The following is a 16,022-nucleotide window of genomic DNA, read 5'->3' on the forward strand; positions in this document are numbered from 1 at the left end:
ACCTCATTGTCACCCAATCATCCCATGTGGTCAGCAATGATGGATCCTAGTCTATCCATTGAGAACTGAAATTCTAATTGCTGATTTCCCAAAGGGAGACATTGACCTCCACTTATAAAGTGGAATGACGACAGAGTGTTTTAAGTTTTGGGTGTCCATGGAGAAACACATTCTTCAGATAAACTCTTAATTCACTTTGGGCCAGCCTCTAATAAAAACCACCTCCCCGGGATTTCTCTGGTTTGCGTGTGAAAATATGAGAATAAACTTAAGGTGAAGAAATTGATTAGAAGACTCAATTACATTTCCGCTTACTCCGCCCAGCAACTTACACTGCTACCACTGTTAGAGAAGGAGGACTAAGTATCCCTTGGTCTGAACCATCTGTCGCGAAAATGTGACATATGTTTGCTTTGTTTACTCAACAACCAAGTGTAAACTGATACACTGAACAAGAAATCTGTGTATGGTGTGACTGTGTGTGTGTGTGTGTGTGTGTGCACGCGCTCGCATGTGTTGAGAAGGGTGCTCCACGAGGGCATCAATCCTCTCATACCTGTCCCCGAGGAACACGTGCACAACCGTGCAGATCCGAGAGGTATCCCCCGGGGTTTTGCGCGCGGGAGGAGGCGCAGACACACTCCAAACCATGCGCAGCGGGCGTCTGAGCCGCTACCGCAGCGGAGGGGCGCGCCTGGCTGGTGGGGAGCTGCATGGGGAGCTGCCCACCCCCTCCTCCTCCCTCCTCCCTGTCTCCAGCCCTTGCTCCCCCGCCTCAAACTTTACGCAAAGCGCGTGCCCTTTTCAATTAACCCCCCTCGATCAAGGGGAACGTTCCTTTTCTCTCCTCCGCGGCCCATTGTCTGGTGCAATGGGTTTGCAGATTTGACAGCTGAGCTCACCCAGACCGGATTCAAACTCGGTTTCCAGGAATGGGGAACTTGGATGTCTGCAAAGATCCCGAACCCAAGCCCTGAGGGGCCAGACCGCCGTCCGCCACGGTGGGCTGTTCCACAGCCCCCTCTCTGGACCCAGTGTAGACTTGGGTGTCCCGGGCGCCCCCCGGTGTACGGGGAGAGGAGTGTGTGTTCCGGACGGAGCAGGGCGGGGGGGCGGTGGGTGTCCGCAGCAGGGCTGCGAACGAGTGAGTAGTCCCAGAAATTGGGGCGAAAGGCTGTGTACGTGTTGGGCGTTTACATTTATTATTATTTTCGAATTTACTCCTGGAACAGTCAAGATGGAGGTTAGCTTAGACATTTCCTGAAGCCAGGTCTGGTTTAAATGCAGTGGCCCGGGGGGTTCCGCTTTTGTCTCCTTGCCCGAGCTCCGGGAATGAGAGCGAGAGCGAGAGCGAGAGAGGCTGCGTGTGCATATGTGAGTGCGCGCGCGCTGGCGTGGAGCGGTGCGTGGGCACATCCTGCGATCTGGGCGCCGAGGGTCCGAGTCCGAGTGCGTCTCCAACGCGCCAAGTCTTGAGTCATAGCCGCGAGTGACGTGGGGAAAAACTTTGTGTTCGGAAGGAGGGTCTGGTTCGATTGCACTAGGACGGAAGAAAGAGCCCTTGTGCATCGTGCCCTTTTGTGTCTGAGTGTGTGTGTGTGTGTGTGTGTGTGTGTGTGACAGCGAGGAGGGGAGGGGGAGAGAGAGAGAGAGAGAGAGAGAGAGGGAGAGAGAGAGACTGGCACCACTCGCGGCCCGCTGCATAGCGCTGCGTGTCCTGTGCGCGCGTGCTGGGGCCGGCGCCGGGTCCCGCCGCGGACCGCGGTCTTCATCTGCGGCGCCCTGTGCGCGAGCCTCAGAGGGGACTGGCGGGTGTGCAATGGGGCGGCGGGAGCAGGAGCAGGCCCAGGGGCCTCAGGCTGGGAAATCTGGCCTCGGAACCCGCTAAGCCTCCGCGCGGCTTCCAGTATCCCTCACCGGCAGCGGAGAGCAGAGGGGGGGCTCTGCTCGGAAATCGTCCTGGCCCAACTCAGCCCCTCTGAGCCTCGAAGATTACCGCATCTTCTTCCTAGCGCAGAGAAGTGAGCCCGGAAAGGGAAGGAAGGGGCGGGGACACCCCTCAAAATAAATAAATAAACAAAACAAACTGGCTCCCGTGCACAGCTGGACACGGTCGGTTGCGTCCAGGTTGGTGGCATCTGGAGAGAGTTTTCTCATTCTGTGGATCTGGGAACCCATCGCCGCTCCTCCGTCCCCTCCGCCCCTCTTGCAGGCGCCCTTCAAGTTTGGGGTCCCGGGGACGCGCTCGGCTCGGGGCTGCACCTGCCCTGGCGCTCCGGGGCTGCCGGCCGGTGCGCTCGCCCCGGGCGGTGGCGTTGACGAGCCCGAGTCCGGGGCTCTGGGCGAGCGCGAGCGCGGCGCGGACACCGGGGAGGGAGCGGAGGACGCACCGCGGGTAGGGGCGCGCGAGCCGGGTTTCGGCTCCAGCCGGGACGTCGGTTCCCCCTCGCCCGGCTGCCTCTGAAAGGCGGCGAGCCCGGGGAGGAGCGGGGGACGGCGACCGGGGGCAGCGATTGGTGGTTTGGGTGCGGAGGGCCGGCGGCGGAGCGAGCGAGCTGGCTGGAGGAGGGGGCGGCGAACTTCGGCGAGAAGGGGCTGTTTCTGCGCCAGGGCTGGAGAAAGCCGCCGCGCCGTGTGCTTCGACCCCCGGCAGCTGCTGGCTCCGCTCGCGGCGCTCGGAAAGTAACGTTATTTATTTATTTGCTTGCGCTCAGCCTCTTGGGTTGGCCCCGATAGACACCCCTCGGACTTTGGGAGCTCGCGTCCGACCTCTCCAGCCCCCCCGCCCCCGCGCGTGCGGGAGGCTCCCCGGAATACACGTACATGCGCCCCCTCCTCCCCGCGCGCCCCCTTCCTGCGCCCCGACCCGGTTAGGGGTGGGCCCTCACCCGGGCGCTAGAAAGTCCCCCAAGGCGGGAGCAGGGGAGGGCAGAGGGGCGGGGGAGGTTCTAGCGCTCTCGGCTCTCATTTCAAAGCGCGCTCTTCCTTCCAGGTTGGGTCAGACCTGAACCCCCAAAAGCGGAGCCGCCTCCCACCCGCGCGCCAGCCGCCCGCGGGGAGCTGAGTCGCCGGCGGCGGCGGCGGCGGTCGGACCCGGGAGTTTCCTCTCGCCCTGGATGGAGCTGAACTTTGGGCGGCCGGAGCAGCGCGGCGGGCCGGGGATCGCTGTGTGCTGAGCTCCCTCGACGAGACCCAGCGGCGAATCGGGGTTTTTTTTGGGGGGGGGGGCGGGGACCCGCTGCGCGCCGGCACCATGTTCCTGGCGACCTTGTACTTCGCGCTGCCGCTCCTGGGTAAGTCGAGGCCGCGGCTCTCTCCAGCCCGCTGAGTCCTTCCGAGGGGTACTCGCGGCAGCCCCCCACCCCCCAAATTGCTGCGCTGTTGCGCTCGGTGTGGGAGGGCGAAGTTCCGTTTTGGGGAAGGGGGTCTTGAGTCCTCCGCACCCTGGGCTGGGGAGGCGGGGATGGCGCGGTACTTGCCCGCAGGCTTTGTGCTTGGTTTTTTTTTTTTTTTTTTTTTTTAATCTCCTGTGCTTTTTAATGGCCTATCCTGGCGGAGACTTAAGGGGTGCGAGCCCCCCCCCCACTCCACTCCGCCCCGCCCCGTCCCCAGTCCTCGAGAGTCCCGGGAGCTCGCGGAGGCGCGGCGGGCAGGTGGGGTGTGGGCGAGCATCGGCCTGGAGAGCAAACTTCGGAGGGAAAACTTTTCCCCGAATCGTGTCTGAGCGCTCGCAGACCCGGGCTCGTCCCGCCTCGCCCCGCGCCCGGCCCGCGGCCGCCCTCCTCCCTGGAAAGCCCCCGGGTCCCGTCGGGCGGGGCCGAGCCCGCGGCTCCGGGAGGCCGAGCAGCGGCGGGGCCGGCACGCGCGGTGGGCAGCGCGGGCTCCCGGGCAAACCGCAAAAAGCCCGCAAAACCACGCGGGGCGGCGGCGGCGTGGGGGGGAGCAGGCGGCGGGAGATCCCGGGGCGCCAAGAGGACTCCCCCGCGGAGAGCGGCGGGCCCGCGGGCGAGCGCCGGGCACCCCCGGAGCCCGGGCGGGCGCGCGCCCTCCCCGGAGCCCGGGGCTCCGCGTCCCTGCCCGGCCGCCCTCACGCTCCCCCTCCGCCCGCAGACGTGCTCCTGGCGGCCGAGCTGAGCGGCGGGGACCGCCTGGACTGCGTGAAAGCCAGCGACCAGTGCCTGAAGGAGCAGAGCTGCAGCACCAAATACCGCACGCTGAGGCAGTGCGTGGCGGGCAAGGAGACCAACTTCAGCCTGACATCGGGTCTGGAGGCCAAGGACGAGTGCCGCAGTGCCATGGAGGCCCTCAAGCAGAAGTCTCTGTACAACTGCCGCTGCAAGCGGGGCATGAAGAAGGAGAAGAACTGCCTGCGCATCTACTGGAGCATGTACCAGAGCCTGCAGGGTACGCGCCGAGCGTCCTGGCCCCCCACCCCCATCCCTCACCCCTCACCCCTCACCCCTCCAAGGCAGGCGGGCCCCTCGGCCGGGTCCCGCTGACCTCATCCTCCCTCGCTTCTCCCCAGCTGCAGAATGAGGACCTTTCATTGGCCCCCAGGGACAGCAGCAGCTGGTGTTTGCTGCCTCCCGAGCAGCATTGTTGGGGCCTGGTTGTTGGAAAACCCACGAGGGGGATGGGGGATACCACCCTTCCCCCCCTCCCCCTCGGGCCTGCTGACCTCTCTGAAACCTGGTCAGAGATCTGAAAGGACAGGCCAGGAACTCACAACTTCTCTCCAAGGAGAGCTGGCTTCAGAGGGTAATAATACAAAGACTTGCCCTGAATCGTGTCCGGAGTTCCTTGCCTTTCTTCCTCCCTTCTGTGTATTCTGACATGAGATAGAGAATTAGGAATAAAAGGTCCAGCAGAATCCATTCTGTCTTTACCTCCTCCCCAAAACCTGATCAAAGGCAGATGTGTGAAAAACCATTTGTCATCTTAGATTAGCTGAGTCTTGAACCAGCTGGTGTGGTTCAACCTTGGTTAACACAGGCTTGGGGAGCAAAAGGACCACTTGTCACAAGCATCCATTCCAGTGGGAGTTTCTTCGTCCTTGTGGGCCAGAGGTGGCTGGTGTTTGTAAATCTAACACAAACATCCAGCGCACTGAGTGTCTCTGCTGAGACACCCAAAATTTGTAACATACAGGTTTGACCTCTCAGCCTCTTCCTCTAGAGTCTATTACAATGAAAACCTGTTTTAGAGACTGACTGTTTAATAGCCAGCGTACTGGCTTTCTGACCACATGCCATGTTGAGGAGCAAAGAAATGGGGGCCTCTTTTGGGTCACTTTTCTTCCATTGGCTCCTGGAGGTAAGCTGGGCTGGTGACATCACTGGTTCCTTCCTCTCTTATTTCATTCCTTTGCAAAGAGTGGGAGAGTTTTCTGGCAAGATCAGGCTGGGTTGCTCTCCAGTGTTTTCATGGCACTCTGGGGATAAAAAGGACAACAGAGGCAGAGGGAATGCAGAATAACCATAGCCAAATAGATGCATTTGAGATCTCTGAAAGTTTCAGCATCTTTTTGTTACACAATCATAACATAATTAGAATTTAGATCCAGCAACAAAAATTCCCTGAAATATGTCTGTTTTCCAGACCTAAGCCCAAGCTTTCTGTTGTTTTTAGGAAATGATCTGCTCGAAGATTCCCCTTATGAACCAGTAAACAGCAGATTGTCTGATATATTCCGGGTGGTCCCATTCCTACCAGGTAAGCAGGTTCGTGTTTTCACTCTGATGCCTTTGCCTGCTTGCAATCCGTTGGCTTGCATTCTCTTTGGCTCTCGGATAGTGTATAAGTAGATAGTTGAATGGCACAGCGTTTCTGGGAAATTAGAAATAGGATGATGATAATGAAGAAGCAGAATGCCTAGAGATGATTGTATGACTTGAAAGCAATTCTAAATGAAGTAATGTGGTGTGGTGATTTGAACGAGGTTGGAGGGAGGTGACTTGTTTGAATTCTTTTTCACATTGAAATATGATTGGCTAGCTCTTGCATAGGGAGTGCCACTTCTGTCTGTAGGTGGCAATCATATTCCCTTCTTGCTACATACCATTCGCAGCGCCTCCCTGGAAATGGGATCCGTTTAAATGATGCCACTTATTTTATGAGACTTCTGAAGATAATCTTAGATTGTTGAACAATTTTGGATGGACTCGCTTGTCTGCCTTTGATTTAAAAGATTAAGCTCTACCATTTGTTAATAATTCTATTTTTAATTTTTCCTGAGCAAGTGTGCGCACGTATCAGAGAATGTATTACTGCCCCCATGGCCCTTTACAAAGTGGTCTCGTTTCCCATGGTTTGTTTTGTCTCTCTTTGCAATTCTGCGTTTGTTTTGGAAGTGAACTTAGTTTTAAGGATTAAGTTTTTCATAACACTGGCATTCAGACAGCCCCGTAAATAATGAGCAGGATAGTAATTTCTCTTAATGACATACAGATTTCAGACTGATGTTGTCTTTATTTGTTTACTCTTAAGACATTTTCTCAAGTATATACAGCCATCACAAATGATATGTTTTCTCCGTGGTTATACATGGTGGTGAATGTTGAATTCTGTGAAATGATGGTTTGTTATTGGTGAGAGTGTTCTGGTGTTCTAAACATTTTCTCTTTTCCTGCAGAAGGCCATAGAACCAAGGGAGTATGTAAATACCGATATTATGTGTCAGTGTATCATATATACATTCATTCACTTACAAACACATCCATTGAGTACCTACTATGTTCTAGCCATTGGGATTTTGGCAGTGGGCCAGAGAGATGTCGCCTCTGCCCTCATGAATCTTAGGGACAGCCAGCAAGTGGCATTTATTAAGCCCCTATTATATTCCAGGCACTGTGTTAGAATTTTTTTTGTTGTTGTGTTAGAATTTTTAAAAAAGATTTTAGTTATTTATTTGAGAGAGAGAGAGACAGAGAGAGAAAGCAGGGGGAGGAGCAGAGGGAGAGGGACAAGCAGACTCTGTGCTGAGCGCGGAGTCTCACGAGGGGCTCCGTCTCACCACTATCATGACCTGAATGGAAGTCAAGAGTCAGATGCTTAACCGACTGAGCCACCCAGGTGCCCCTGAGTGAGGCTTTTTATCATTGGGGCACATGGGTAGCTCAGTGGTTGAGGGTCTGCCTTTGGCTCAGGTTGTGATCCCGGGGTCCTGGGATTGAGTCCCACATTGGCCTCCCCGCAGGGAGCCTGCTTCTCCCTGTGCCTATGTCTCTGCCTCTCTCTGTCTCTCTCTCTCTCTCATGAATAAATACATAAATAAATAAATAATCTTTTTTTAAAAAAAGATCTTTTTATCATTAACTTAGGTAACCATTTTCATGTGAATCGTAGGTATTATTATTTCCATTTTAAGAATGAGGCAATTGAGGCAGTGTGAGGTTAGGAAACCAGCCCAAGATCATAAAGCTCATGATTAGCAAAACCAGAATTTAAAACCAGACTTGTTTGGTTCTAAGCCTTTGTAATATCTGTCCCTTGCTACCCAGAGTATGGTCTTTTGACTAGTGGCATGGACATCACCTGGGAATTGGTTAGAAATGTGGAATTTCAGGCTCCATCTAGACCTACTGAATTAGAATTTGCATTTTAAGAAGATCCCTGGGCTGGGTGCTTCATATAGGCATGAAACTTAGGAAGGATTCCTCTATATTATTATTTTGGTTTTGATTCAGAGGAGAAGTGTGTGTGTGTGTGTGTGTGTGTGTGTGTGTGTGTGTGTTTTGGGATAAGATATGAGGGTTTAAGTTTAGTATCAGAGGCATTCATACATTGTCCAAATAATGCTAATAATTTCCACTCCACATCCCTACTAATAATGCTCCCGTCCCCTTGGCTCAGAGAGGGCAGTGTTTCAGGTACCAGAGGAAAGATGCACAGACACCTCTGAGCTCTCATGAGAGCAGGTCTGTAAGAACTGGGGTGGGATGTGGCCCATGGTATACCAGGAGTGAACCTGAACTTCCTGGTGCTTTGAGGAGCAGTGCCTCCTGCCTGCTGCCTTCCCCCTAGAAGTCTTACTCGTTAGTCTTTGTGCTGATGCTTGGAGGGTTATGAGACATTCTGTGGACAGTGAGAGTGAGGAAGCAGGCAAAGAGGAAGGTTCACTTGGGTTTCAATTTCAGAATTGCTATGGACTGTAGGACTGCAACAGACTCATTTTCTCTCCTTGGCTCTCTCTTTTCTCTCTAGTCCTAATAGCTCATTATTCTGAAGGAAGATTGCGGTCACCTCCCGAACCCACCCATTCACTGGACTCTTCAATTATGTTTTCAATCCTTGCATCCATTCTACAGTTAGAAAGGCTTGGTCATTCCCAGATACTGCTGATTTGTCTGAATTTCTTTTATTAGTATTGGAAATTCTTCTGCATTTGGACCAAGCTTCACTCATTCATTTTCTTGGGTCCCTTTCTCAAACAGGTTTCTTTTCATAGCAAATATGACCCTGACTTTGTGAGACCTGTCCTGCTGAGAACCCAGGAGGCATAATGAATTAATCAGAGCCAGGAAGGCCTTGTCTGGAGCTACATTTTATCTCCCAAGGGCATTGAATTTAGGTTCCAGCACTAATGAGCTTTGACCTCTGACAGTGATGGTGTTCCCTAAGTGGGTATAAGGAAGCCAAATGGAACCTTGAGAGGTTTTAAGTCATTGAATAATGCATATTATCTAGTTTGGCATTTGTAGGATAGGAAAGGACAGAGGAGCAGGATGATAAATGTTGCTCTTCGTGGTTTGAATCTGAGTTTCTAGAACATCTCTTCAGTCTTGAAAATCTCTCTGAGGAAACCAGGACAGCAGGGCCTCTGCCTTTTACAGATATGGTAACAATCAGAGTTTCCATATTTGGGTTTCTTTGCCCAATGTGAACAGAATGTTTATCCACATACATTAAGTGTGAGCTGAATCGTCTCACTGAACAAGACATGTTTGACATTTTTGTGTTTCCATTTTCTTCGGACTCCTCAAACCCACAGCCATCTTTGCCATTGTTTACTTGATCACCAGTTAAAAAGCCATATTGAGGTGCTGTCAGTGGCCTGGCAGGAACAAGGAAGGGAACAAAAATGAGATAGAGTCTAAAACCTGTCATCTCTGTTTTGAAGCCTGAGCTGCAGGAAGGATATCAAACAGCTTCGTCAGGCGAGAACTGGAAAATTGCAGTGGGACAGCCCTTGTGGAAATGTGTTGGTAGAAGCATTTGGCCTTGAAAGTACTTTTAAGAGCTCCAAGAGGGGCCTTTGTTGTGGGTTGATGTCAGTGTGGTTTTTTGGGGTCTCAAAAAGGAAGAACCAGGAAGTGAGTGGAAGTGTGTACAAAGGAAAGAGGGAACCAGTGCAAGAAGATGTTGGAGGAGAGGCCACGGAAAAGTATCTTGGGAGCCAAGAGGGCAGAATCATGTGGGTACATGGAGCCCCAGAAGACGAAACCACCACGTGTGTTTCACATCTGCCATGCCTCTGCTCCTTAACTTTGCCTTTTCTTCTTTATGCAAGTTCTAGAAGCAGCAAGAAGTAAATAGTGATTTGAAAGGGAGATGAACCTTTTGGCCATGTATTTAGACTCTTTGGAGGGGGAGAGCAAAGTAGCAAGAAATTTTGAAAGTACAGTGGGTGACAAGAAAAGCCTGAGGATGGAGGATCAAGGAGGATAAAAGCACCTCTATGGCAACAAGAGAAAAAGGGGGCTCCGGGGTATCAAAGTATTGACTAGGAAGTCGGATTTTGTAGAGAAGAGTCAAGAGATGCCAGCCCTTTCTGAAAAATCACCAAAGCCGGTGGTATTGCAAATAGGAAGCAAGAAAGATATGGGGAAAGAGATATATTAGGATTTGAACATGCTGACTCTGTTTTGGTGAAAGTCAAAGGTCTAGCTCTCCGGCTCTGTCATCATTTCCTGCCAAGTCCTAGGAGTGGTCTAGACCTTCCCAGAAAGCCTTTAGGATCTTGACATCAGTTCCCATGCAATTGGAAATAGTTGCTTCAGGAGGAGATGCCCCTAAACACTCTTTTGAGTCTGGCCGCTTTTCCTGAATGATGCTGTGAATAATAAACCATGTTTTGCATTTCTGTTTTAATGTGCCGTCATATTTATGTCACTGTGACAAAAAAAAGCTTTCTTAAAAATTTTACATGCTGAAGTAGAGTCTTTTAAGGTCCTGTGCTGTCTTGGCAAATCAGGACAGGAGAGAAGTGTTTGTAAATACCAGCTACTGAGGTGTGTGATGGCCCTTTGCTTTCCACTGAGCTCTCCAGAATAGCTCTAATTATGTTGTCCCCGTAGTTGAGAATCCCCACTGGTTCCTTATTCTCTGTTCTGACATGTAAACCCCTTCGCGGGCCAGCTTGCACCCGCCTTCCTTCTCCAAGCCCCATCACTCTCTGTCCACTCAAGCAATCCACTCCCTAAGCATTTCATGTGCCTTCACTTCTCTGTGCCTTTGTTCATGCTCTTACCTCTGATGGGGAAGTCTCTGTTAGTTCCCCGAGACCTAGATCCAGTTTCATCTCTGGAGGCCATGCTGGAATTCCCCCAGACAGGCACTTCCACTTGAGATGCCTTCATGCTGCATTTTGCTCTTGCCTTTGTAGTAGCTGTGAATCACAGAGTATTGGACTTATGTATGTGTCTGTCTTCCCACTGGAAAGTTGGGGGACCCGCTTGTTATGCTGGGTGTGTGCTCAGCCTTGAGCCTTCTTCCTGGTTCTGAGTGGTCATCTCGTTAAATGTGGGTGCTTGAATATCAGAGATAGGCCGTAGAGATCTAGTCTATCGTTCTGTCTTTATAGATTGGAGCTCAGAGAGGGCAAATGACGTGGCCAAGACTATACTACACTCTAGGATCTTTGTGAGGACATGGCAGTGCCTTAGGGGAGGTCAGTGTTGGCCTCTTTCTGTTCCACGTGCTTTCTGGACAAACTTCATCCAGCCCTGGGACTGCAGCTACCATCTCCCACTGATGACGGACGCAGAGCCTTCCCTCCTATTCCAGCCTCTCCTGAGCTCTCAGCCAGCATTTCCAGCTGAGTCCTGGACAGGTCAGCCTGGATGTATCTCAGTCTTCAAACCCAGCACATACAAAATGTATCTCATCGCCTCTCCCCATGTTCTCCTTACACCTTTCCCTTCCTGGGTCACCTGTCTAATGTATGGCATTGTCTGCCTGACTTGGAAGCTTTGAGGTTCCCGCCACCCCCTCTGCCATCCTCATTCCTTCAGCCAGATCTGTCACCAAGTCTTTTGCAATCTACCTCCTGTGTTTTGAGTCGCTCTTCTCTCTCTCCATTCCCTAAATATACTCGTCTTATCTCTCACTTGAAGTTTGCATTGACCTTCCTGACATCCCTGTGTCGAGTTCCTCCCAACCCAACCTGGCCTTCTCATTGGCAGGCCTTATCTTAGCACCCCAGTGATTTAGAGGAACTCTCCGGCTTCAGTCAGCTTCCATAGATTCCACTACTAACTGACTTTCCATCTCAGCCCAGCCACCCCACGTCCAAACAAGCCAGTTGACCACCTGCTGTCCCACTAGGGCCCTGGGCAGCTTCACGCCTCCACCCCATTGTGCACGCCAGTGCTTGAGAGAGAACACACGCTCTCGGGTCCGCTGACCTGGGTCCATCCTAGACCCGGGTGCATCCCTTCAGCTTGCACGCCCCACTTGAGCTCACTGTGTCTCAGCTTCCTTGGATATAAAATGAGGTGGAGCTTATTACCTTACAGGTTCTTATGGATTTGAAGATGCCGCATGTAAAATACTCACCTAGTCCCCAAAGCATCCTTGGCCCCCAGTGAGTCTCAGTCATTCTTAATGCTATGCCACTGCCACACTTAGCTGTTGGCTTCCTCCTCACTCCAAGACCAGGACTCTTTGCAGCAGATCTGGTTTCCGGGTCATGGAGCAACAAAAGGAGGACAATCCCGAACCTTCAGGAAGGCTGCTCATAAACTACCCTGGACCAAAATGAAAAATCTAGCCTTTATCTAAAGGGCTCTGGAGGAAGATCCTGTCTCTTAATAACCTCTTTTGAGATTTAACATCCCTTTGAGGAAGGCCTCCCTTATTCCTGCTCTGAATCCCTGTGGTCCTCTGGGGCCCTGTTTTTCCGCTCTTTGGTCGGAAGTGAGTATGCTGCAGCTGGTGATCACCCCGGGTGGGGGCTTTTCCTGTGCTTAAGGATTCTTGTGATCAGCTTTCCCTTCTCAGCTTGACTGATTCCCATTCTTCTAACCTCTCCTCATAAATCTGCTCTCCAGTGCCCCTCAGAGCAAGAAGAATTACTGCTCCCTGAGAAGGGCATGCCTTAAACCTGGGAGAGGCGTCCGTCTCCACAGGCTGTGCTGAGTACACTTACATCTCACTTTCACAGACCACTACTTTTGGTTCGAAAACTTTCCCTCTCCAGCCCCTCAGCACCTCATTTTACTTACTTATTTATTTTTTTTGGGGGGGGGAGTTAGAAAAATAAGAAATTACAAACAGGTTGAGAAAAGGAAAAGGAATTTAAATCACCTAGTCCCAGCCCCCAAAGATAACCACTGTAAACATGAGATATGAGAGTTGATATGAGAGTTTCCAGAATTTTTTCCTTTGTATATGAATCTGCATATGTATTATGCATATACACACACGTCTCTCTCTTATTTATTTATTTATTAAGTCATAGGCTACACATACTTTCTGATTACCTGCATGATGACCTGAGGAATGTGTGTCTTCTTGTATCACTGAGCACTTCCCAGAGGCAAATTTTGTTACTTAGATTTACTGTCGACCTCGAGACGTTTCATGGATAAAACAAGCAGGTCACTCTAGTGGCTAGATACTTACGGCCAAGGCCTGACTATTCCAGTGAAGGCTATGAAAGTAGAGACAGTCAAATATTTTTTGCATAGCGTGACTGTAGGTCCGGTTACTAAGAAGAGGGGAGATAAAACATCAATGAGTGACAGGTAATTGCATGAACTGAAGATTGTTACAAGGTGCAAAATTATTTATAGCCAGTAGGTCCTCATTCCTTCTCCTTAGTCCTCAGAAGTGTTTCTTTCTGCCATCTCATCTCTTAATTATTCTGCTGTCCAAGCTTATTCTTTCCAAAGGATGTCCTTTCTTGGTTCTCCGGGATATAGTACCAATTCACAAAAGAAGGTGTCAAATTGTTTGGTGCAAGGAGCACTGGTCTAGGAGTCAGGGGACCTATGTTCTGCTTCCAGCTGTACCTCTCACTGGCCACTGACCTTGGGCTAGTGTCTACCCTCCCGGAGAGGTAGCTACTCCTTTTTTTTAAAATGACAGCAGTGGACTAGAATGATCTCTAACTTATTTTCCTTCTTTTTTAAGGGACTGCATATTGAATCTTGAGTTATACTGGGACTTACTGTTTTTCTTTCGAGCATTATCTTCATACCAAAGAAACTTGTGATCTTGGTATATATATATATATATTTCACATTAATAACCCTTATAAAGCATGATTTATTCAATATACACTTTACTTGAACCAGAATGTGTTTAAAGCATCTCATTTGGATACATGGAAGAAGATGAAACAAAATAAGAAGTAAGTGGGAAAAATAGGAACAGGGGAAAATGAGATAGGAAAGAGAAAATGAAGCCAGGAAGGAGTGAGTTCAGTAGACACAATGCATGTCAGAAGATTATATTTAAACAAATTAAATTATTAGAAGTGCCGTGCTTGTTTTACAAAGGGATAAATAAAATCACTGGGTTGTAGATGCAGTAGGACTTTTGGAGGTCATTCTAGTCCAATCCCTTTATTCTACTGATAAGAAAACTGAGAGTTCCATAAATTTCTAGGGCAGTAGAACATAAATTGCGCAAGACAGTGATGACAAGTAAAATTAGGTGTGTGTTTGTTTTTAAATTGATATTTGAAACTCTCCACATCCTGGCATTTCCCCCACCTCCTTTAAATTGTCCTTTACCTGCTATGCATCCATTGAGATGGCACACTTGATTTTTACACCGTGAGGGCAAGAACCACAGCCATTGGCTTTAGTTAAGGGAATCATTGTCTGTTGTTCTGGAATTGTTTCAGAACAAGGGTTAATTAATAAGTCTCTGTTTGGCAACAGGAACCAGAAGCCGGAATGTTAATTTTCATATTTTTTGGCCCCCTTCAGAGTCATCTGCAAGGGAAAGTGAGAAATTATTTTTTGCTGTAAGCCCTCCCAGCCTTCAGATTAAAAAAAAAAATTAATCTTTCATCTGGAATTTTTTGTTAAAGAAGCTAACCACTTCCCGTAATTTAGAGACTCAGCTAGCTGGGTCAGTGATGAAAACGAATGGGTGATTTGCATAAGGGGCTAATTTATTATGTCCCCCGGGCATTTCTTTCATCTCTTTCCATTCTAATTAATGTTCTAAGAGGGTCTATCACCATATCAGAAATTAGGGGTGAAAGCAGCCATTGTTAACCTTTATTCTTATGATTTTTTATCTTCTGTGATCTTTTAACCATCTTCTTTTCATATCCAAGAATTTACATAGATAGGGCTGGGGAGTGTGTGGAGAGGAGGTTTCAAGGCTGTGCTCTTTTATGATCTTTATTCGAATAGAAGATTATTGTAAAAAATAAAAATGACTCGGGATAGTTCTCCAACCACAGAGGGAGTTGCAAAACGTACAGAAGCACAACCATGGTGCATAAATGGTTTCCAAATTCGAGTCCCGGAAACACGTATAGAAACACGTGTATACACACAGAAAGTTCTAGATGTATTTGTATATCTGCCAGTTCGTGTCTGTGTGTATTGATTGTGTGTCCATGAATGTGGCTATCTATATTATTAAACGTTTTGCCTCAAAAAGATCTTCCTTGACATGTGTTTCAGTTGGTTCTGGCTGTGACAAAGGCAGCTGTGTGTGAGAGAGTGTGACACAGCTGAGGAAAGGCAAGAGAACAAGCAATTTCTTCGAAAATCAATTGCAATTTACTCCTACTAAATTGGCCCAAGGTCCGCCCCGTCCAAGCATTAGCATATGACAGACTTTTAATCATTTGGTCAAATGGCCTATTTTTGGCCAAACCACAGCTCCCTGGGGATTCCACCCATCAGTCCCAGAGCTTTGTAATCTTTAGACCTGTGCTCTTTTTTAAAGGGGAGGTAGGTGTGGGGAGAGGAGTGCCCCTGAAGAGCCCTGTGGAGTGCCCTGCACTGTCCAGCCCATTCATGGGCACCATTCCCTTTTGGTCCCCGACTACACTAAAGGCTCCATATTATCTCCAATTCCAGAGGAGGAGACCTGGGGTCAGAGAGGTTGAGTAGCTCTCTCAGGACCACATAGCTGATGAGTGGAAGAGCTCCAGTTCTCATCTCGCTCCTGCCTCTCTTTCTGCTGTTATGTGGTGAACTGGACCTTTGGATCCTTTAGGTGGATCTTGAGGTGAAGATATCTAGTCCCTTGTCTCCATCCTTAGTTCCTAGTTTTTCTTCCTCTGTCTTCCACCTTAAAACACCATTCCACAAAGGGCCTCTAATGTCGAAATACAAGCCAATATCTATTATTTTAGTATTTATCTCTGCATTCTGTTGGGTTCTTAATTGACAGCCGAAATCCAGAACATGCACGCTATTAAAACCATTCCTGCGGAACTGCAGAAATATTAACCAAAGAAGCAATTTCTGGATTGTATCTTTTTTCCATTTCAGTGTGAGATGGAAGGCTTCTAAAGTAGAGCAGAATGCCTAGGGCCATTTTTTGTCATGTTGTCATATAAATAGCATTACACAGTGGTAAAGAAAGGAATACATAGTTTAGTCCCACTCTAAGGTGACCTAATATGCTATTCATTTGTCTTCCACCATGCTGGTACCACTTTCCTTTACGTTTCTCTGAATGGTCTAGGCAGCACCATGCCGACTGTTATTTCTATTACCCTTTGCACATTATCGTTTGGTATACAGTTAATAATGTATGAAAATAAGTATTGATTGCATTCTTTGTAGGAACAGGCCAGCAGGTTTCTTAAAGCCCATGTTTATGAA

General features: G+C 49.4%; 1 protein-coding gene across 3 annotated transcripts in view; it reads left to right on the plus strand.

Moving 5' to 3' along the window:
* The first annotated feature begins 2,027 nt into the window (after nucleotides 1–2,027).
* Nucleotides 2,028–16,022, plus strand: part of GFRA1 (GDNF family receptor alpha 1) — a 208,199-nt gene continuing 194,204 nt past the window's right edge. Inside the window, exons 1-4 of one of the 3 annotated variants that reach the window (XM_041745606.1) lie at nucleotides 2,028–2,127; nucleotides 2,993–3,293; nucleotides 4,111–4,404; nucleotides 5,629–5,712. In XM_041745606.1, the coding sequence (XP_041601540.1) occupies nucleotides 3,254–3,293; nucleotides 4,111–4,404; nucleotides 5,629–5,712 (418 nt within the window). In that variant the 5' untranslated portion in view covers nucleotides 2,028–2,127; nucleotides 2,993–3,253. Of the gene's footprint in view, nucleotides 2,128–2,393; nucleotides 2,683–2,992; nucleotides 3,294–4,110; nucleotides 4,405–5,628; nucleotides 5,713–16,022 lie in introns of those variants that run through there. The other 2 variants (XM_041745607.1, XM_041745605.1) reach the window with 2 other exon arrangements.

This window comes from Vulpes lagopus, chromosome 2 (assembly GCF_018345385.1).
Source record: "Vulpes lagopus strain Blue_001 chromosome 2, ASM1834538v1, whole genome shotgun sequence".
NCBI classification, from domain to species: domain Eukaryota; kingdom Metazoa; phylum Chordata; class Mammalia; order Carnivora; family Canidae; genus Vulpes; species Vulpes lagopus.